At 47.6% G+C, this 24132-nt stretch overlaps 2 gene segments (V, D, J or C); both read left to right on the top strand.

Annotated features, from left to right (window-relative positions):
* Nucleotides 1-24132, top strand: part of LOC146336148 (immunoglobulin lambda-1 light chain-like) — an 813229-nt gene that overhangs the window by 543048 nt on the left and 246049 nt on the right.
* LOC146336151 (immunoglobulin lambda variable 3-9-like) lies at nucleotides 22413-23011 on the top strand. The segment is given in 2 exon segments: nucleotides 22413-22571; nucleotides 22687-23011. Coding segments are annotated over 2 exon segments (354 nt in total).

The following is a 24132-nucleotide window of genomic DNA, read 5'->3' as shown; positions in this document are numbered from 1 at the left end:
GTTACTATTTCAAATCTGTGTCTAGCCGTTTCACATTCATAGGAGAAGGGGCTGATTCCCAAGTGTTGTCATCAAGAGTAGGTTCCTTTTTCTACAGGAAAGAGTATAAGGCGAAATTAGGGGTGGACGAAAGTCACTTACCTGCTCCCGACGCTTGCTTCGCGGTGGGGGGGAGGCGCTCCGTCCCTCCCCCCAAAATTCTGGGCGGAGGGGAGGCGCACTGTCCCTCCCCGCCGAAATTCTGGCCGGGGGAGAGCGCCCCGCCTCTCCGGCCACGAACGTTCTTCTGCCGGGAAGAAGTAAAAAAAAAAACAAAACATGATAGGCTACGTAAAGATTTACGTAGCCTATCAAGGCTAGATGTTCAAAAAACACATGATAGGCTATGTAAAAGTTTATGCAGCCTATGACGGCTGACTTTGGGGGGGGGGAAGCGTGTACCCAATGGCAGTGCCCATGGGCACCGCCATTTGCGTTCCTTATTTTGGCATGGGTAGTCTATGTAAAGATTTACGTAGACTACGGCGAAAATAAGGGCAACGCTATTTGCGTTGCCCTTATTTTCACCGTAGGCTATGTAGATCTTTACGTAGACTACCCGTGCCAAAATAAGGAACACAAATGGTGGCGCCCATGGGCGCAGCCATTTGCGTACGTGCTTTTTTTTTTCTTCAAAGTCAGCCGTGATAGGCTACGTAAACTTTGACGTAGCCTATCACATTAGCTGTTTTTTGTTTTCTTTCACTTGGAAATGGCGGTGGTGGCAGCCGGTCGGAAGACCGGCCGCCGCCGCCACTGAACCGCCGCTGAACCGCCACCGGGAGCCACCACCGCAAGGGACATTCACCGAAGGTAAGTCCCATCCCGGGGGGGCAGGGGGGCAGACCGTTTCTCCATCAATTTCGGGGGGCCGAATGTGTTGTCATTCGGCCTCCTGGAGATTCGTGGAGAAATTCTCCGACATCCCTAGGCGAAATGCATGTATTAGGAAAAGTGCACCTGAAAATACATTTGACAAAAGTCACAAGCTGATGTGGAAATGGGATGGAATCAACTCGGATTTCGATAAAGGAGAAAGAGAAAGAAGCCAGAATTGACAGATCCATCCACCTCTATCCGAGACGTAGTGGCCTATGTATTTTACAGGTGGGTGGACATACCAGGTCGTGTTCTGCAGACTTCCACCATTTTTGACTGCCAACTCCATTCTATGCTGATTTTTCAAGGGGCCGGGGACTAAATAAACCCATATGGAAGTGGGATTGTGTACTTTCAAAAAAACTGCACATATTTTGTGTATTTTTTTAATTGTATGCATTTTTGTATTCATCCACCCACTGATGAAAGCATGCTTATGAGCATTCTAGAAATGTAGACATTTCTCTTTGCACCCTTTTCAAATATGAGCATTCCATGTCTTGTTGTGCAGACCTCCACCATTTTCCACTGCCAAGTCCATTCTACACAGATTTTTATTTTTTTTTAGGGGCCGGGGGGTAAAGAAATGCATATGGAAGTGGGATTGCGGCATTGCGCACTTTCAAAAAACTGCACATATTCTGTGTATTTTTTTAAAAAAATGTACGTTTTTGTATTCATCCACCCATTGATAAAAGCATGTTTATGAGCATTTTAGAAATGCGCACATTTTTATTTGCACCCTTTACAAATGTGCACATTTCATTCTTTGAACACGGGTGGAAATATTGTGGCCAACTGACAACCCATTTTTTTTTATAGGGATGTACGAAAGTCACTTAACTTTCACAGATTATGTTGATGGTGGGGGGGAGGCGTTCCATCCCTCCCCCCGGAATCCTCGACGGAGGGGGAGGCACTCCGTTCCTCCCCCCCGGAATCCTCAGTGGCCGGCTGTGCTCCGCGGCAGCTCCACGGAGCAGCCGGCCAGGCCCAGCCAGGCCAGAGCCATCCGCAGCCGGATTTCCGGCCGCAGAGGGCTCTGGGTAAAAAAAAAAAAATGCGTACACAAATGGTGGCGAAAATATTTACGTAGACTAAGATGGCGAAAATAAGGGGAACGCAAATAGCATCCGCTATGTAAATATTTACGTAGATTAAGATGGCAAAAATAAGGAATGCAAATGGTGGCGGCCGTAGCCGCTGCCATTTGCGTATGCCACTTTTTTCTTCTTCTTTTTTACCCAGATGTTTTAGGCTACATAAAAACTTACGTAGCCTATCCCTTCTCTGTAAAAAAAACAAAACAAAACTGCAAATGGTGGCGGCGGCAGCCGGTCGGAAGACCAGCCGCCGCAGCAGCCACCGCCGCAACCGCCGCTGGAGCTGCCACCGCCCGGAAGATCCGCCCCAGGTGAGTGTCATTCTTACCATTCCGCCACAGATTTCGGGGGGCCGAATGCACTGGCATTTGGCCTCACTGAGATCCGTGGCGGAATTCTCTGCCATCCCTACTTTTACATTCCTACTGCTTCTTTACCAATTTCCTAAAGGCAGCTATACATATTGTAGAGCAAAGGTTACTGTTTTGTGTGTACCGATGTTGGCTGCAGTGGATGTTTGATGTGTGGATGTGGACATTCACTTTAAAATGTTTGGTTGCACACATGTCAGAACTATAATCTCGTAATTTTTACAAAATGGAATCAAAACAATGCAGTGGTCCTGAGTTTGGTCGGTTCCGCGGGGGGGCGGGGGGGCTTTAAAACATTGTTCAATACAGCAGTCCTGACCAGATCAGGGCTCCCACAACTTCTATTTCCTTTTTTAATAATTATTTTAATGCATACAGTTGCGAATTCCATGGATCTTTTCATGTCTAGTTGGTCCAAAGAGCACTCAGCTTTTTCTAAATTCAACTCCCACAAACATAGCTCACTTTCCATTAGGGGTGCACGAAAGTCACTTACCTGGTCTCACAGCTTGCTTTGCGGTGGGGGGGAGGCGCTTCGCTGCTCCCCCCGAAATTCAGGCCGGGGGGGAGGCTTCCCGCCTCGCCCGGCTGAAATTCAGGCCGGGGAGGAGGCACCGCGCCTCGCCCAGCCGCGAAATAAAAAGTTAAAAAAGAAAAAAAATGTCCCTGTGATAGGCTACGTGACGATTTACGTAGCCTATCATGGCTAGATCTGCAAAGTCAGCTGTGACAGGCTACATTAATCGTCACTTAGCCTATCACATGTGACTTTACAAAAAAAAAAAAAAGCACGTACACAAATAGCGTTGCCCTTATTTTTGCCATAGTCTACATAATCTTTACGTAGACTACAGCGACCAAATAAGGAACGCGAATGGCGGCTTTTTTTTTTTACGCGCTTTTTTTTTTTTTAAGTCACCCGTGATAGGCTACGTGACGATTTACGTAGCCTATCACGGCTGACTTTGCAAATCTAGCCGTGATAGGCTACGTTAATCGTCACGTAGCCTATCACGGGGGCGGGGTTTTTTTTTACTTTTCTTGGAATGGCGGCGGCAGCAGCCGGTCGAAAGACCGGCTGCCGCCCCCGCCCCTGTCGAAGCCCTGCCGTACCGCCGCTGCGACCCGCCACCGGGAGCGACATTCGGGAAAGGTAAGTCCCATCCCGGGGGGGGGGTGAGAATTTCTCCCCGAAACTACTTCGGGGGGCCGAATACGTTGGCACTCGGCCCCCCGAAGTTTCGGGGAGAAATTCTCCCCCATCCCTAATTTCCATACAGCCGCATGCTGGCTATGCACTACTCTAACAACTAAGAAGGGGGAGGCAGGCTCTGGTGCTTGAAAAAGGAAAATGTATTGTGCTCTACGCGTTTCTGAGACTTCTCCTTCTGGAGCTGTAAATCAAATAAAATGTTTACATGAAGAATAATATCTTATGGAGAATACCCTATTTCATCTTACAAAGGTTCAAATGACTTATCTCTATTAAAATTCCACAACCTAAGATGACTTAATAAGTCAAATCCCAGATATGGCATAAAATATTCCCACATTTTAGCTTCTTACTAAATGATGATGAGCCAAAACTTTCTCCCATTTTTTTCCCCTGTTCTCACTCAATTTGATAGAAAAGAAATTGCTTTCAAAAAGAAATTCAAAGGAGAAGAAATTTCTGAGAAATTCTAATGGGTTGGGTTTGGGGTTCCTGTGCTTACCTTACTAATGAGGTGGCTGAGGAGTGCACATAAATGTCCTGCCTGTCAGTGTACAGTAATCACTGTGGCAGCCTGTAGCCTCCGTGGCTTCCTGCACTTCAGTTGAAGCCATCATGAGGAAGACATTAGGAGGCAATTCCTCCCTTGGGGCTTTATCAGTTCAGGACGTGCAGGTGGCCGGGGAGGCCGCAGAGCCATGGAAAGATGCGTAATAGAGAGAGAAAACACACCCAGCCCCCTCGGCCACCTCACAGTGATTAGGTAAGCTCAAAACTACCACCAAACGAAATTCAAAATTCTGCCTCAGAAGAGTGGAAGCCTCAACACAGCTGATGCTGTTGCCACCTACAGAAGCAGTGCAGTAAACCAAAAACCCTGAGGGAAAAAGAAGGAAGCTGTGCTACAACCCCTGCCAAGAGTGAACCCTATCTGTGAGAAACTGTTGGAGAATGAGAATCCCTCCTCCCCTAGGAGAAAGTTGGTGAAATTGTCCCCCCAATTTCTCTTCCCACAAATGGGCTGGGTAATTCTGAGAGGCCATTTGCGCACAGCTCTAAATGAAAGCATACTCTAAGACAAGAGACCTCACCTTTCCTGAGCAGCTCCTCTTTTCAAGGAGCTGCTCACCACCAAGCTCATGCTTCATCCTTCACAGGTTTGCTTCTGCTACTCTTGGTTGGTTACCCATCTGTTCCAACAAAAAAAGAGCACCTGGTCTTGTTCTCATATCCATGTGCACACATGCCTGCAAGCAATACTATAAAACCTTCTTTTCTTTTCTTTTTAATTCAAAGAAGCTACATCTATAGTGATGGATCAAGGTTTTGAGGGTGCTTGGGCAAATCACCCACAATCCCCCCCTCCTCTCTCTCAGTGAGACCATCTTCTTACCGCTATTGCCACCAGCCACAATTGCTCTCCATCCTCTTTCTCATCATTGCTACCACCTTTTGCTCAAATGTCAGAGAACCAGTGAGAAAAGACACAGTGACATATACTTCTTCCTCGCACCATTACCACTGTCTGGGACAGAGAGAGAGAGAGAGAGGCAGGTGAATGAGGCAGATGAAGAGAAGGAGCAACGCGGGGGGGCTTTTGTTAGTGGGCCCTGCTGGGGTGTGAGCCCTTGGCCAGGGCCCAACCAGGGCCTACCCTTGACAGCAGCCCTGTACAATTACATTCTTCATTACATCTGCTCATGTGTTCCATCTGCCCATGACAATTCACAGTGTATTGTAAACTGGCCAGCTGGGGAGGGGCCATAGCTCAGTATGATAGAGCATATGTTTTGCATGAAGAAAGTCCCAGGTTCAAGCTTCAGCTAGGGATGGCGGAGAATTCTGCCATGGACTCCAGTGAGGCCTGATTCTTTAGAATCTGGCCCCCCAGAGTCCATGGCAGAATGGAACAATCCCCACCACCACCCCGCGAAACCTCCCTGGGACGGAACCTACCTTTTGTCAGCCGTCCGTGGGTGTGAATGGCAGCTCTGGTCTGCGGCTGCCATTTCCCTCACTCCGTTAGCTGTGATAGGCTACGTAAGTATTTATGTAGCCTATCATGGCAAAGAGCAGGGATGCAAATAGCATCCGCTATGCCATTTGCGTCCCTGCTCTTTTCCATGATAGGCTACATAAATATATACGTAACCTATCACGGCAAGTATTTATGTAGGCTACCACGGCTAACACAGGGACGCAAATGGTGGCAGCTATGGCAGCTGCCATTTGCAGCCATGGCCCAGCAGTGGACGGAGGTCCGGCTGTGGGCAGCCCCGGCCGGCGGCTCCGCAGACTCACCGTGCAGCGGAGCCGGCTGGGCAGGATTCCAGGAGGAGGGACAGAACGCCTCCCCCCCCCGCGCATCCCCGGAACGGAGCCAGGTAAGTGATCCACCCACCCCTAGCTTCAGCATCTCCAGATAGGGCGAGGAAAGAACCCTGCCTGAAACCCCAGAGAGATGCTGCCTGTCAGTGTTGGCAATAGTGGGCTAGATGGACCAGTGTTCTGATTCAGTATAAGGCAGCTTCTTAACCCTGAACAGGAGCAGTCCTGTTAGCAGGTGACAATACACTGCAAAATGGCTTTGTATTGTGGATGTACTGCAGGTTTGTGGAAGTCTTCAATGCATCAAGTCCAATGCAACATCTGGAGAGGAACAGAGATGGCAGAGAAGGTCCACTTTTGCCACCAGAAGGCTTTTATAAATGCCAAAGTTCCTTGATGGAAGAGGGAGCAGAATGGCCCTTTTCCAGTCTCTTTAATTCTCTAAGCCTGCCTCCCCCCACCCCCATTTGTGTCTATGCTATTTGCGTTCCCCTTATTTTCGCCGTCTTAGTCTACGTAAATGTTTACGTAGACTAAGACGTGTGCGTACACACGTTTTTGTTTTTTTTTTAAATCAGCAGTGATAGGCTACATAAACATTTACGGAGCCTATCACAGCTGACTGCAGGGACGCAAACGGCAGTGGCTACGGCCGCCGCCATTTGCGTCCCTGCTAGCCAGTGGCCGGATGTCCGGCTGCTGGCAGAGCCGGCCAGCAGCTCCGCAGAATCCCTGCAGAGCGGAGCTGGCCTATCAGGATTCCGGGGGGGAGGAACGGAGCACCTCCCCCCTGGCCAGGATTCCGGGGGGAGGGACGGAACGCCTCCCCCCCCCAGCATCAGCATAATCCGCAGAAAGGTAAGTAGCTTTCGTACATCCCTACATGGAACTGATGCCATTTTGGGGGGTGAAATCTGGACCTCCTGGGGTCCCAATCTGGCACTCTGGTGTTCCCCGGAGTAGGGATGTGTGAACCCACCGACGTCCAGGTTCTCTGGGTGCCCGCCCAGCCCCTGCCCCCACTCGCCAGACTCCGGACCGTGTTGAGCATCCCCCCATGCTCGGCGAGCAGCCCGCACTCACTCTGGCAGCCTTGTGGAGCTCTGCGGTCACCGTTTTTTGAAAAATAAAATGGCAACCGTAAAAATGTGCATTTTCATGCATACACAAATATGCGCATTCACAAAATGTGCATTTTCGCTCATACGCAAATATGCACATTTTTGCTCATACATAAATATGCACATTTTTGTCAACACCATGCATGTGTGTTTTTCAAAAAATGGTAACCGTGGAGCTCAACGAGGCCAAGGGGGTGAATGCGGGCATGGTCCTGGAGCAGCATGGTCATTTTAAAGGGTTTTTTTCTTTCTTTAAAACAGTGTTGCTTTAAACCAAGAGTTTATCACTGAGGCACACCTAAGACAGCCTTCTTTCGGGAAGCCCCTAGGATGAGGAAGTGTTTTGGCTGAAACTAAACAGAGACAGAGGATTTCAGTTTAAAAAAAAACCACGTAAATATTTACGAAAAATAGCGATTCTTTCTTATGGAAGTTCAGCTCTGCCTCCATTTGTGTACGCGCTTTTTTTTTTTTAAGTCACCTGTGATAGGCTACGTGACAATTAACGTAGCCTATCATGGCTGACTTTGCAGATCTAGCCATGATAGGCTACGTAAATCGTTACGTAGCCTATCACGGGGCTTTTTTTTTTTACTATTCTTTTGAAGGTCGAGGCCGGGGAGACAGGGCGCTTCTCCCCTGCCTGAATTTCGGCCGGGCGAGGTGGGAAGCCTCCCCCACCCGGCCTGAACTTCGGGGGGAGAAGCGAAGCGCCTCCCCCCCACCGCGAAGAAAGCTGCGAGACCAGGTAAGTGACTTTCGTATATCCCTATAAATATACGTAAATATTTATGTAGACTACCGGGACCAAATAAGGAACGCAAATGGCGGCGCCCATGGGGCGCCACCATTTGTGTACACGCTTTTTTTTTTCAAAGTCACCTGTGATAGGCTACGTAACAATTAACGTAGCCTATCATGGCTGACTTTGGAAATCTAGCCATGATAGGCTGCGTAAATCGTTACGTAGCCTATCACTTTTTTTTTTTTTACTTTATTTTGTAATGGCGGTGGTGGCAGCCGGTCAGAAGACTAGCTGCCGCCCCCGCCCCTGATGAACCGCCGCCGAACCGCCGCCAGGACCCGCCGCCGGGAGGGACATTCTCAGGAGGTAAGTCCCATCCCGGGGAGGGGCGGGGAGGCGGAGAATTTCACCACCAATTCCAGGGGGCCGAATGCATTGGGATTCGGCCTCCCAGAGATTCGGGGAGAAATTCTCCTCCATCCCTACCTCCAACATCCCTGCATGCCAGCTTCATGCATACTGTGATCACAAACCCTCCTTTTACAGAGTCGCCAAACGCAGGAACTGTGTAAACAGGTGAACACACTTTCACAGCCCTATGCAAACCTCCAGGCATCTACATGGAACCCTGGAATGCAGAGATGTTGAGGCCAGGGCTTATGTGTATGACTACATCCCCCTACATGGTTTAGCCCTGCATGTGAGTACACAAATGCCTGCGTAGGGTTTGAGTTGTGCCGGTATGAACCGTAGCCCACCACAAATTAGGTCTGCCTAACACAAACCACACTGAAGGAGGTAAAGGTAATAGACCTGGAACCTCAGTGTGTTCTCTTCATGACAGCTCATTTGTTCTGCTTTTGTTTTTTTCTGTAAAACTGATATGAATTTGTAACACAACAACCAATGATAACCCTAACCATGGTGAGCCTACAGATAACATGAATATATGGATGCTGAAGTAAAGTAGACAAAAGGACACAACGCTTCTGTTTCTTTTTGCACACCGATATTTGACATTTCTTACAGTTTCAGATTCATGGCTGGGGAACAGATAGAAAATGTATTACTACATTTGTAGTAACTAATGCTAGTTACTACAAATGTAGGCTCGACCCAATGGCTTGACCCAATGCTAGGCATCCCATGACTAACAGTAACCCAGGGCATGAATAAGTGTTTTGGGTTGGCCTAAAGCTCACTTTTGGAGAAAGTTTCCCACTTCCATATTTGTTGGGAGAATTATCAACAACCTCAGATACGCAGATGATACCACCCTAATGGCAGGAAGCGAAAAAGATCTGAAGAGCCTCTTGTTGAGGGTGAAAGTGGAGAGTACAAAAGCTGGTTTGAATCTCAACATTAAAAAAACTAAGATCATGGCATCTGCCCCCATCACCTCCTGGCACATAGAAGGGGAAGAAATGGAAGCAGTGAGATATTTTATTTTCTTGGGCTCCAAGATCACCGCAGATGGTGACTGTAGCCATGAAATTAAAAGACGCTTGCTCCTTGGGAGGAAAGCTATGGCAAACCTAGACAGCATAGCAAGAAGGAGAGACATCACCTTGCTGACAAAGGCCTGTCTAATCAAAGCTATGGTTTTCCCAGTAGTAATGTATGGCTGCGAGAGCTGGACTATAAGGAAGGCTGAGCACCGAAGAATTGATGCTTTCGAACTGTGGTGCTGGAGAAGACTCTTATGAGTCCCCTGGACTGCAAGGAGGTCAAATCAGTCCATCCTAAAGGAAATCAACCCTGAGGGCTCATTGGAAGGACAGATCCTGAAGCTGAAGCTCCAATATTTTGGCCACCTAATGCGAAGAGAAAACTCCCTGGAAAAGACCCTGATGCTGGGAAAGATTGAAGGCAAAAGGAGAATGAGACGGCAGAGGATGAGATGGCTAGATAGCATCACCGATGCAATGAATATGAACTTGAGCACACTCCAGGAGAGAGCGGAGGACAGGAAGGCCTGGCGTGCTATGGTCCATGGGGTCACAAAGAGTCGGACACGACTTAACGACTGAACAACAACAACAACAACAATTCTACAACCCTTCCATCACATCCTACATGTTCTGTTATATTGTAAGACTCTGAATAGGCATTACTCCAGTGGAGACTTACCCTGCACCTTCCTGCTCTCTGAGTGCCCAAAGACAACTGAGATTAATTCAGACTGTGGCTTTTAATAAGAGGGTGATGACCACCTCTTTGACCACTCAGAGGGTGGCAAGTGATGAAGGCAGCAGAAGAAAACTCCATTGGATCCCTGTAGCTAGGTGGTGCTGTTTTTAAGCCATTTAAAAATGCAAAACTGCACATGCTCAGAGTAGCTGTTGTTTTAATCAGGTTTGGCAGTTCTGTTGTTGTTCTAACGTCTCTGGAACCTAGGAGCAGTTTTGAAGAATGGGAAAGCAGTTGGGGGAGGGAAAAGAGAAAAGTGAGTTGCTTGCTTCAAAACTGAAGCAATACACATGGCCATGGAAATACCTCACCACACCCCCACACCCCAAAAAGATAATTAAGTCCCGGGTTTAAAGTGACCTAGCTACACCACCATCAGGGAGTCTTTACTCTAAAAAATCTGCAAAATACTTTCATTGGTTTTTTTTTGGGGGGGGGGGTTCTAGAAGCTAGAACTTCTAGCTGCTGGAATGAGGCATGAGGGCATCTAACAACTAGGTCATATCTAAGACCACTAGATGGCATCCTCAGGCTAAAAAGCATTGAAGTGTACCAACTCTGAAAATGAGTGGGGTTGCTTTACATTATTCTGGAATACAAGACAAGGTCATGTACAAAATCCATTCACATTGTTGTCGAGTCGGTATTTATTTTATGATATGTATGTATTCCTGTTTTTCTTCTTTATCACGAAAAGGTGTGTGTGTGTGTGCGTGTGTGTATGTGTGTGTGTATGTGCATGTCAGAAACATAACATAAGAGGACCAAAAATTACTTTGGAACTTCCTGGAATAACAACCACTATAATCTGCTCCATGCATTTTGGTTCAAAGCACCATAGAACATGGGAAATGATCTGCAGTTTCCAGGAAAATTTCCATAATTTCATGACTGTTGGTGTTCTATCAATATTACTTTCTGAATCTTTCTGTTATTTCAGCTACAAGTCATGGCAGTAGTCATGGTATTCTCCTGAGACGAGGGTGACATACATTGAGGGGTGGTTAAAGGGAAGTGGGTAGAGATTTGGAAGGGAAGTGATTTGAATTGGGGGGGGAGCAAATCTGGAAGGAATCTTAAGAAAGGACAGGAGAGGCTGAACTAGAAATCATTTTTGCCTCAGTACTTGAAGTTGATAAGGATTCGCCATCATGCCCTGGGCTTGGCTCTTACTCACACTCCTGACTTACTCCTCAGGTGCTATGGAGGATTCATATTCTGCATATGAGTAGCTTCTCTAGAGCTCTGAGAGAAGATTTCAGACAACAATTTCATTTGTCCTGATTCATGTTCCTTGTTTTCCTTTTTGCAGGATGCTTGGCCCAGTATGTGCTGACGCAGCCACCATCCATGTCTGTCTCTGCACAACAAAATGGTCGAATCAGTTGTTCAGGGAACAATATTGGGAGCAAGAATGTGCACTGGTACCAGCAGTACCGGCCAGGCCCCCGTGCTCATTATATACAATGACAGCAGCAGACCCACAGGCAGTGGTCGGTCGTAGAGAGCCAGTGTGGTGTAGTGGCTAGAGTGTTGGACTGGGAGCCCAGAGATCCAGATTCTAGTCCCCACTCAGCCATGGAAGCTCACTGGGTGACTTTGGGCCAGTCACAGACTCTCAGCCCAACCCACCTCACAGGGTTGTTGGTGTGAGGATAAAAGGGAGAGGAGGAGGATCACGTGAGCCGCCTTGGGTTCCTTGCGAGAGGAAAAAGGGTGGGATATAAATGCAACAAATAAATAAATCTCAGACCCATTCTCTGGCACCAATTCTGGCAACATAGCCACGCTAACCATTGCCAGGGCCCAAGCACATGACGAAGCCGATTATTACTGCCAGGCGTGGGACAGCAGCAGCAGGCAGCACACAGTGACCCAGAGAGATGGGGAAGTGAAGTGAGACAAAAACCTCCTGCTAGCAAATTGGTAGTGTCAAGGGCAAGTTGGTTCATCTTACCCATAGGGGTGGACGAAAGTCACTTACCTGTCCTCGAAGATTTCCCGCGGTGGGGGGGAGGCGCTTCGTTGCTCCCCCCGTGAAGTTCAGGCCGGGGGGGGAGGCTTCCTGCCTCGCCCGGCCGAAATTCAGGCTGGGGAGGAGGCGCCTCGCCTCGCCCGGCTGCGAACTAAACAGTTAAAAAAACAACAACACGCCCCCGTGATAGGCTACGTGACGATTAACGTAGCCTATCATGGCTAGATCTGCAAAGTCAGCCGTGATAGGCTACGTAAATCGTCATGTAGCCTATCACGGGTGACTTTAAAAAAAAAAGCACGTACGCGAATGGCGTACGCAATTTGGGAAAATGGCGTACGCAAATAGCCTTGCCCTTATTTTTGCCATAGTCTACGTAAACATTTATGTAGACTACAGCGACCAAATAAGGAACGGGAATGGCGGCTCCCTATGGGGGCCGCCATTATCCATACGTGCTTTTTTTTTTTTTTTTTTAAGTCACCCGTGATAGGCTACGTGTCGATTTACGTAGCCTATCACGGCTGACTTTGCAAATCTAGCCGTGATAGGCTACGTTAATCGTCACGTAGCCTATCACTGGGGCATTTTTGTTTGTTTTTTTCTTTTATTGCAATGGCGGCAGCAGCAGCCGGTCGAAAGATCAGCCGCCGCCCCCGCCCCTGACGAAGACCCGACGAACCGCCGGCCGGACCCGCCGCCGGGAGGGACATTCGGCAAAGGTAAGTCCCGTCCCGGGGGGTGCGGGGGGTGGGGGGTGCGGAGAATTTCTCCCCGAAACTTGTTCGGGGGGCCAAACACGTTGGCGCTCGGCCCCCCGAAGTTTCGGGGAGAAATTCTCCGCCATCCCTACTTACCCAGTTCATTCCTTCTGGGAGGCAGAACTCAATCAGCAGACTGACTAAGGAATGGAAGTTCATATAGGTCACCTGCACCCCAGAGCAAGCAGATGACTACATCATATCAGACAACTTCGTGACCTAGAAATTGTGTCCTTTGAGATGCAACAACACTCTCTTTGGTCAAAAGTACTGTATTTGTCTGACACGATGTAATATATGATGTTGACCGTAGGCAACACCGACAAAAATGGACCTGGGGATCTTTCTCCCCAAAATAAGCTTTGGGCCACCCCAGAACACTTCTTCACCCCCTGGATTACTGTTAGCCATGGGATGCCTTAGCATTGGATTGAGCCTGATAATTTTCATTTCTTCAAGACACTGTCGAAAGAGCTGCCCCCATTAGAGATGGGTGACCATGCAATGTTCGAGTTCATTGAGGTTCTCCAAATTCATCCTCAAAGCTCATTTTGTCTCATTTGCATTCTCAAAAGTAATCATCTTTTTTTTCTTCTTCATTGTGGAAAATGTACATTTTTCAAATGGAAAAAATACACATTTTTTAAAGTTTGCAACTTCCCAATTGGCTAAAGGATGAAAATGCAAATTCCAAGGGCGGGGGCAGGATTTGCACACAACTGCACCCATACTCAATTGTGCACTTGTGTACAATGTACATATGTGGAAAAGCACATTTTCAGACATGCACATTTGCACAAGTGAGCTAGGACTGAAGACGGGAGCTCACTCCGTCATGCGGCACTCAGGTCTCAAACTGCTGTCCCGACCTTCCGGTCTGCAGTTCAGCATCTTAACCACTAAGCCACCATGGCCCTCCTTTACCTTTACCTTTACACTTTGCACACAAATGTAAGTTTGGGAAATTGCAAACATTGCCCAAGGATTGGGTTCCTACTCACATTCAGGGCTGTGATCAGGAGATGTTCACATGATTTGTGAACAGACATGAAAATTGTGTAGCCCTCCATCCCCTCCTTGGTCAAAAGAAATGAATAACAGTGCAAATCTAAGCCTGTTGACTCAGAATCACTAGGTTCAATGAGACTGGCTCCCAAACAAGTCAATAGAGGATCAGAGGAAAAAGAACTGGAAGCTGCTCAAAATTAGTGGAGGATGGTGGCTCCAATTTGGTGGGGTTGTGCATCCATTCTGGGTTTCAGGCAGAACCAGCCCGAACTCTAAAGGAGTTCTCCAAGTGGGTAAACGTATTTTGGAGTTAGGGCTCAATTTTATTAAGCTAGGATGATGGATTCTATTTTTCAAGAGCCTCACACACCTTGGTCTCTGGACCCTTCTGAAGGTTGAACCCCAGCATTTTAACTCCTTCTGAGCTACAAGCCTAGGTGAAGCAGCTCAAGAAGGAAGGCAGTGCTGAAAAGGCCAAAAAAAAAAAAAAACACCCTAAAAACCTTGCCCCATCCCGGGCTAATTTGGTTTCAATAGGGAAAAATTCCTTCTCTGCTCCAATTTAGGAAACCAGCGAATCCTGCTCTGTCAGGTAAAACTGTGGTGGGCTGGGACACTGCTTCATTTTGGACTGAGCAGGGCCAAATAGAAAGAGAGATCACCACATTAGGTCAGCTGGGGCCCAATTTTCAATTACGTAGTCAGTGTGTCTGAGCTATAGCACCTATTTTCTTAGAAGAGAACTAGCCTAGGTTTCCCTGGAGTGATGTTTTTTAAAAAAAAAAATGGTTGGACCATTCCGTTATTTGAGCTGCCACCTGCAGCCTGAAGTGTTACAAGTCAAACACCTGCTGAACAGAGTGCCACTTATCAATGGCTCCATCATGGGTGAGTCCTGATGGTTATGATCATTGTCTCTGTCTTCCCGAACCTGTAAAGGAAAGAAAGAATGAAGTTAGACATGGATCCACATTAGGGATGTACAGATTTTGTACAATCCATTCAACCGGTGTTTCTCGGATTGTCAAATGCCTTTCGTTCCATTATCAGGCAGCCCATCGGAGGAAACGGGTTTCTTTTGTTTCCAAATTTGCACCTATGAAAATGCACAAATTCCTGTCAAACACACAAATTTCCCCCAAATGTGCAATTCATGCTTTATCCTATGGTGGGGATGCACATTTTTGGCCAGGATGTGTGTGTGTATTTTCCTTTGAGAACATTTGCGCACAGTTTGGGAAAGGTCGAAAAACAGTCCGCAAGTCCATGGGATCCACCTGGTAACTGGTCTGCTGTGGAAACCCCAGTCAGATTCATAAAAGTCCGAACTCATTTGGTTCTGATGTGGATTTCTCTGACATCCCTGATCCACATGCTTGGGAGCATAATCAGATGATCAGCTCTGCAAAGGGAAAGCTATGCACTTCCAACTAAAGAACAAAGTCCAGGGAAGATGAATATTCATTGTTGTTGTTCAGTCGTTAAGTCGTGTCGGACTCTTCATGACCCCATGGACCATAGCACACCAGGCCTTCCTGTCCTCCGCTCTCTCCCGGAGTGTGCTCAAGTTCATATTCATTGCATCGGTGATGCTATCTAGCCATCTCATCCTCTGCCGTCCCCTTTTCCTTTTTTGTTGGCGATAACATTCCAGCAAATGTTAGCAAGGTGATGCTCAAAATCGTACAAGCTAGGCTTCAGCAGTATGCGAACCGAGAACTACCAGAAGTACAAGCTGGGTTTCGAAGAGGCAGAGGAACTAGAGATCAAATCGCCAACATTCGCTGGATCATGGAGATAGCAAGAGAATTCCAGAAAAACGTCTATTTCTGCTTCATTGACTACGCTAAAGCCTTTGATTGTGTGGATCACAACAAACTGTGGCAAATTCTTAAAGTGATGGGAGTACCAGACCACCTTACCTGTCTCCTGAGAAACCTGTACGAGGGTCAAGAAGCAACAGTAAGAACCAGACATGGAACAACCGAGTGGTTCAAAATTGGGAAAGGAGTACGACAAGGCTGCATATTGTCACCCTGCTTATTTAACTTATATGCAGAGTACATCATGAGAAATGCTGGGCTGGATGAATCAGATGTTGGAATTAAGATTGCTGGGAGAATTATCAACAACCTCCGATATGCAGACGATACCACCCTAATGGCAGAAAGTGAAGAGGATCTCAAGAGCCTCTTGTTGAGGGTGAAAGAGGAGGGTGCAAAAGCTGGTTTGAAACTCAACATTAAAAAAACTAAGATCATGGCATCTGGCCCCATCACTTCCTGGCATATAGAAGGGGAAGCAATGGAAGCTGTGACAGATTTTACTTTTTTGGGCTCCAAGATCACTGCAGACGGTGACTGTAGCCATGAAATTAAAAGACGCTTGCTCCTTGGGAGGAGAGCTATGGCCAACCTAGACAGCATAGTAAGAAGCAGAGACATCACCTTGCCGACAAAGGTCCATCTAATAAAAGCTATGGTTTTCGCAGTAGTAATGTATGGCTGTGAGAGCTGGACTATAAGGAAGGCTGAGCGCTGAAGAATTGATGCTTTCGAACTGTGGTGCTGGAGAAGACTCTTATGAGTCCCCTGGACTGCAAGGAGGTCCGGTCAGTCAATCCTAAAGGAAATCAACCCTGAGTGCTCACTGGAAGGACAGATACTGAAGCTGAAGCTGAAATATTTTGGCCACCTAATGTGAAGAGAAAACTCTCTGGAAAAGACCCTGATGCTGGGAAAGACTGAAGGCAAAAGGAGAAGGGGACAGCAGAGGATGAGATGGCTAGATAGCATCACGGATGCAATGAATATGAACTTGAGCACGCTCCGGGAGAGAGCGCAGGACAGGAAGGCCTGGCGTGCTATGGTCCATGGGGTCACGAAGAGTCGGACACGACTGAATGACTGAACAACAAAATGTTAGCATCTACGCTATTTGCATTCCCCTTATTTTCGCCATAGTCTACGTAAATGTTTACGTAGACTAAGATGTGCCAAAATAAGGAACGAAAATGGCGGCACCCATGGGTGCCACCATTTGCATACGTGCTTTTTTTTTTTACTCAGCCATGATAGGCTACGTAAGCATTTATGTAGCCTATCATGGTGTTTTTTAAAATTTAGCCGTGATAGGCTACGTAAATCTTTACATAGCCTATCATGTTTTTGTTTTTGGTTTTTTTACTTGGAAATGGCGGCGGCAGCAGCCAGTCGGAAGACCGGCTGCTGCCACCGAACCGCCACTGGAGCCGCCGCTACCAGGAAGATCCACCCCAGGTAAGTCCCATCCCGGGGGGGTGGCGGGCCGTTACGCCACCGATTTCGGGGGCCGAATACGCTGGCATTCAGCCTCCCCAAGATCCATGGCAGAACTTTTGTACATCCCTACCTCCATCCATAGTTCCTCAGGCACTCTGTCTATCAGGTCTTAAATCTATTCCTCACCTCCACTGTGTATTCATAAGGGATATGATTTAGGTCATACCTGAATCGTTTAGTGGCTTTCCCTACATTCTTCAATTTTAGGGATGTACGAAAATCCCTTACCTTTTGCGGATTATGCTGATGGGGGGGGGAGGCGCTCCGTCCCTCCTCCCAGAATCCTGGGCTCTATTCCTCACCCCCCGGAATCCTGGCTGGCCGGCTGTACTCCGCAGCGATTTTGCAGAGCCTCTGGCCGCTGGCAAGCAGGGACGCAAATGGCGGTGGCCGTAGCCGCCGCCGTTTGCATCCCTGCAGTCAGCTGTGATAGGCTACATAAATGTTTACGTAGCCTATCACAGCAGACTTTAAAAAAAAAAAGCGCGTACGCAAATGGCAGCGGCCATGGCCACCGCCATTTGCATTCCTTATTTTGGCACGTCTTAGTCTACGTAAACATTTACGTAGACTAATATGGCGAAAATAAGGGGAACACAAATAGCATATCATCTAGGCTATTTGTGTTCCCCTTATTTTCGCCATATTAGTCTACGTAAATGTTTACGTAGACTAAGACATGCCAAAATAAGGAACGCAAATGGTGGCGGTCATGGCCACCGCCATTTGCGTACGCGCGTATTTTTTTTTTAAGTCAGCCGTGATAGGCTACGTAAATGTTTACGTAGCCTATCACGGCTGACTTAAAAAAAAAATACGCGCGTACGCAAATGGCGTACACAGGTTTTTTTAAAAAATAGGTTTTTTTAAAAAACATAGGTTATGTTTTTTACAAAACATAAACATACATAGGTTATGTATAGGTACATAGGTTTTTTTAAAAAACCTAGCCGTGATAGCCTACGTAAATCTTTACGTAGCCTATCACGTTTTTTTTTTTTTTTTACTGGAAATGGCGGCGGCGGCAGCCGGTCGGAAGACCAGCCGCCGGAGTCGCTGCCGCCACACCGCCACCAGAGCTGCTGCTGGAGCCGCCGCTGCCAGGAAGATCCGCCAAGGTAAGTCTTGTCCTGGGGGGGTGGGGGTGGTCTGTTCCGCCACCGATTTCGGGGGGCTGAATGCACTGGCATTCGGCCTCCCTGAGATCTGTGGTCGAACTTTCATACATCCCTATTCAATTTAAGCCAAAATTTTGCAAGAAGCAGCTCATGATCTGAGCCACAGTCAGCTCCAGGTCTTGTTTTTACTGACCTGGAGTTTTTACTGTATGGAGCTTCTCCATCTTTGGCTGCAAAGGACATAATCAATCTGATTTCGATATTGACCATCTGGTGATGTCCATGTGTAGAGTTGCCTCTTGTGCTGTTGGAAAAGTGTGTTTGCTATGATCAGCGTGTTCTCTAGGCAAAACTCGATTAGCCTTTGTCCTGCTTCATTTTGTACACCAAGGCCATGCTTGCCTGTTATCCCAGTGATTTCTGGACTTCCTACTTTGGCATTCCAATCCCCTTTGATGAAAAGGACATCTTTTTTTGGTGTTAGCTCTAGAAGGTGTTGTAGGTCTTCATAGAACCGATCAACCTCAGCTTCCTCGGCATCAGTGGTTGGGGCATAGACTTGAATTACTGTGTTGAATGGTTTGCCTTGGATTCGTACCGAGATCATTTTATCATTTTTGAGATTGTACCCCAGTACTGCTCTTCTCACCCTTTTGTTGACGATGAGTGCTACTCCATTTCTTCTAAGGGATTCTTGCCCACAGTAGTAGATATGATGGTCACCTGAATTAAATTCGCCCATGCTTGTCCATTTTAGTTAGCTGATTCCCAAGATGTCGATGTTCAATCTTGCCATCTCATGTTTGACCACCTCCAGCGTACCTTGATTCATTGATCTGACATTCCAGGTTCCTAAACAATATTGTTCTTTACAGCATCACATTTTCTTTTCACCACCAGATACATCCACAGCTGAGTGTCCTTTCAGCTTTGGCCCAGCCGCTTCACTCTTTCTGTCGCTACTTGGAAATTCCCTCTGCTCTTCCCCAGTAGTATATTGGACACCTTCCGACCTGAGGTTCTCATCTTCTGGCATCATCTCTTTTAGCCTTGCGATACGTTCCATGGGGTTTTCTTGGCAAGAATACTGGAGTGGGTTGCCATTTCCTACTCCAGTGGACCACATTTTGTCAGAACATTCTGCCATGACCTGTCCATCTTGGGTGGCCCTGCATGGCATAGCTTATGGCTTCACTGAGTTATGGAAGCCCCTTTACCACAACAAGGCAGTGATCCATGAAGGGGGAAGATGAGTAACATATAAAGAAAACAGCTATGGATGCATCAGAACTCCCCATGCAAAATCAAACAACACGGGTGCAGAGGGATGCCACACACTGACAAGAATGACAAAGGGGACAGCAGCAAAAACTGAATGCGTGCATCTGGACCCCACAGGCAAGCAGGAACTGTGAAAAAGGTGCAGCAGGACACCACACACCAGCAGGAACGACAAGAGTTACAGCTGGATTCACATCTCAACCATAAAATATCTAACCTGGTAGTGCAGCAAAGAGTATCACTGGCAGCTTAACGGTACTTGATATTCTTTATCATCTTGGGTTGGAGCGCACAGATGTTTTTAATTCCCTTCCATCTGTGTTTTGGGGGTTATCAGGCATCTTTTGTTCTGTCATCCACTCATTGATGGAGTCAGATTCTTTAGGGATACTGTAGGCCTAGTAGCGGTGGTGCACGTGCTGGTCATCTCTAGCCTTGATTTTGGTAATGCATTGTATTTGGGGTGCCTGTATATCTAGTAGGGATGTACCAAACTCTTACCTGGCTCCGCGCTGGGCAATCCGTGGTGAGGGAGAGATGCTCTGTGTGCTGTGTCCCTTCCCCCGGAATCCTCCCTGGCCGGCTCCACTCCACGGTGACTCCACGGAGCAGAGCCAGCCAGGGCCGTCTGCAGCTGGACATCTGGCCACTGGGCTGCGCAGGGACGCAAATGGCGGCTGTCATAGCCGCCGCCATTTGCGTCCCTGTCTTTTGCCATGATAGGCTACATAAATATATATGTAGCCTATCACGGCAAAAGACATGGACACAAATGGCAGCAGCCACAGAGGCTGCCATTTGCGTTCCTGCCTATTGCCATGATAGGCTACATATATATTTATGTAGGCTATCACGGCTAGGGGTGGACGAAAGTCACTTACCAGTCGTCGAAGCTTGTTCGCGGTGTGGGGGAGGCGCTTCGCTGCTCCCCCTGCAAATTTCAGGCCGGGGGGGAGGCTTCCTGCCTCACCCGGCCAAAATTCAGGCCGGGGAGGAGGCTTCCCGCCTCGCCTGGCCGCGAACTCCAAAGGTTTAAAAAAAAAAAAAACGCCCCCGTGATAGGCTACATGACGATTAACGTAGCCTATCATGGCTAGATCTGCAAAGGCAGCCATGATAGGCTACGTTAATCGTCACGTAGCCTATCACGGGTGACTTAAAAAAAAAAAGCGCGTACGCTAATGGCGGCCCCCATAGGAAGCCGCCATTCGTGTTCCTTATTTGGTAGCTGTAGTCTACGTAAATCTACGTAAAAACGTAAATACAGCGTAGCCTATCATGGCTGACTTTGCAAATCTAGCCGTGATAGGCTACATTAATCGTCACGTAGCCTATCACGGGGGCTTTTTTTTTTCTTTTATTGGAATGGCGGTGGCGGCAGCCGGTCGAAAGACCGGCTGCTGCTCCCGCCCCGCACGAACAGCCGCCGAACCGCCGGCCGGACCCGCCGCCGGGAGGGACATTCGGCAAAGGTAAGTCCCGTCCCGGGGGGGGTGCGGGGGGCGGGGGGGCGGAGAATTTCTCCCCGAAACTTGTTCGGGGGGCCGAACACGTTGGTGCTTGGCCCCCCGAAGTTTCGGGGAGAAATTCTCCACCATCCCTAACGGCCTCTGCAGGGACGCAAATGGCATCCCTGCATTAGCCGTGGTAGGCTATGAAAATACTTATATAGCCTATCACGGCAATTTGAAAGGAGGCAAATGGCAGCCACGGACGCGGTCGCCATTCGAGGAACACCGGAAAGGCCGACAAAGGTAGGCTCCATTCTGGGCCCATTTCGTGGGGTGGTGGGGCGGGTGGCTTCATTCCACCATGGATTGCGCTGGCATTCGGCCTCCCTGGAATCCGTGGTGAAATTGTCGTTCAGAAACTCCAACTGGTACAAAAGATGGTAGCCATGTTGGTCCCTGGGACATGCCTTGGAGACTATATTACACCAGTTTTAAAATCTTTACACTGGCTTCCAATTTGTTCCTGGGCAATATATAAAGTGATGGATCTTACCATTAATGCCTTACATGGTCAAGTTCCAAGGTACCTCAGGGAGGGCCTCCTCCCCTATGTCCCAGTCATCACCAAAGGTCCTCTGAGGGTTATCTGCTATGGCTGCCTACTGTGAGAGCACTAGAGGGCATCCTTAGTCTAAAAAAGCACTGGACCTTTTGAAATTGGGTTTCCACAGATCACTATGTGGACGTGTGTGCCTATGTGAGGGCATACAAAATAGTGTCTGCTTTACTCGGCTGGGATGAGAAATTAAAAAGACCCCCGTCCCTTTTCCTCAAGAGCAGGTCAGAGGAGCTCACATAAGGGACCTCTGCCACCCTGTCAGGATCCAGAAATAGCAGTTCTGCTCATTTGGGGGTTTCCTCGAGGCCGCGTTAAATCTCTGTTGCACAACGAGTGTTGTTTTCTGTCATATTTGCATGACAGAAACAACAGGACCCACCATTTGTGCAACAGAATCTGTGGGGTGCGACAGAATTGGAAGGGGTCTAACCACCCCATTGGCTAAAATGCTAAATTATGGCATGCAAAACTCTGGGTTGCAGCTGCTCTAATTAAACTAGCTTTGTAAGTTAAATGGGGGTACATAATGAAAACCTGTGGAAAAAATGACTGGGGTTGCCTTATATTGTACTGAGATGGGAGACAAGATAGTGTAGAAAATCCATTCCCACTGTTGTAGATTCTGCATTTACATGTTCAAAATTTAATTAGCAACTAATAGCAACCCACCAAAAGCATCACCATATATTTCTGTACAAAGCACCATAGAATATCTGCAATGAACTGATCCAGGAAAAAAAACAAAAACCTAACTGTTGTTTTTAACCACTATTTGTTTCAATCATGAAGCTAGAAGTCATTGCAGTAGCGGTAGTGTTCTGTTGAGAAAGAGCGTGACACGTCCTGAGCAGGTGGGTCAACAGATGTGGGTAGAGCTTTTGAAGGGAAGTGATTTGAATGAGAGGGAGGATCTCAAGTCGTAGGAGTTTTAAGGGAGAACAGGAGACACTGAACTAAAAACCCTGCTTGTCTCAGTGCTTGAAGTTGAACAGAAATCTCCATCATGCCGTGGACTTCACTCCTCCTTACACTCCTGACTTACTCCTCAGGTACTATAGAGGATTCATATTCTGTGAAGGAGTAGCTTCTCTAGAGCTCAGAGATGAGATTTCAGACAACAGTTCCATCTATCCACGTACAGCTTCTTTGTTTTCCTTTTTGCAGGTTCCTTGGCCCAGTATGTGCTGACACAGCCGCCATCCGTGTCTGTGCCTCTCCAACAAAATGGCCGAATCACTTGTTCAGGGAACAACATTGGGGGCAAGAATGTGCACTGGTACCAGCAGAAACCAGGCAAGGCCCCCGTGCTCATTATATACGATGACAGCAGCAGACCCGCAGGGATTTCAGACCGATTCTCTGGCACCAATTCTGGCAACACAGCTGCACTAACCATCGCCAGGATGCAAGCAGAAGATGAGGCAGACTATTACTGCCAGGTGTGGGACAGCAGCAGCAAGCAGACACACTGACACAAAGAGATGGGGAAGTGAGACAAAAACCTCCTGCCAGCAAATTGTTAGTGTCAAGGACAGTTTGGTTTCTATTAACCAGTCCCTTCCTAATATTATATAGAATTACCCATGCTCCAACATTTTCTCCCCTTCCTCTTTCCTATTATTGTAGTAGAAATGTATGAGAAATTCATTCCAGCTCATTTTTAATCAGGATTTCGCACCTTCTGGACCGAACACAGACTCGGATGCAATCTGCAGTCGAGGTCCGTACTTTTCGGAGTTTGCAATGTGATTTGCTGACAGCCCCGCCCCCCACGTGTTCGACATGATGTGTACATTTGAAAAATGCAAGTGCAGCAGTGTGTACTGTTTTTTAAGTACACACAAATGCACGTTAGTCAACGGAAGAAGAATGAGTACATTTCAAAGATGTGAACAACTGATGCATACATTTGGAAAAATATGCACAAAAATATCCATGGATTTCCACATGGAAAAAAACAAACAAACCATGCTCTGATATGGACTTGAGTCGAAATAGGCTGCAAGGAGGGATTTTGGAGTACTTCAGTGAGCTTGGTTTTTGCTGATTCGCACAGCCCTAATTGTACGACCCTTCTATCACTTCCCACGTATCCTGTGAGATAACGACTGTATATGAATAGGCATTACTCCAATGGATACCTACCCTGGACCTTCTTGCTCTCTGAGTGCCCAAAGACAACCAAACTTAGCTTAAACCATTGCTTTGAATACGAGGTTTATTATGATTTGGCAGGACGTGGAGCATTGCAATGTGATAAGGAGAGGGAGGGATGCTTGCTTTCAATATGACTGAAGAAAGAGGATGAAAACTCTTTTGGCCGTACCTGTACATGCACAACTGAGGCCTTCCTATGGTTGCATATGGTGAAAAAAAATGAGAGTAGGAAAACCTGTAACTGATTGGAAGAAGCAAGGAGAGGAGAAATTGGAAGAGGAAGAGGACATAAGAAGACCCATGCTGGATCAGACCAAGGGTCCATCTAATCCAGCATTCCATTCACACAGTGACCAACCATCTGCCCACGAGAAACACACAAGGAGGACATGAGCTCAACAGCACCCTCCCACCCATGTTCCCCAGCAGCTGGTGCACATAGGATCACTTTCT

The sequence above is a fragment of the Heloderma suspectum genome, chromosome 13 (assembly GCF_057233095.1).
Source record: "Heloderma suspectum isolate Gila_16-S chromosome 13, 16-S_ref, whole genome shotgun sequence".
Lineage (NCBI taxonomy): Eukaryota > Metazoa > Chordata > Lepidosauria > Squamata > Helodermatidae > Heloderma > Heloderma suspectum.
This window is presented reverse-complemented; position numbering and strand designations above follow the sequence as displayed.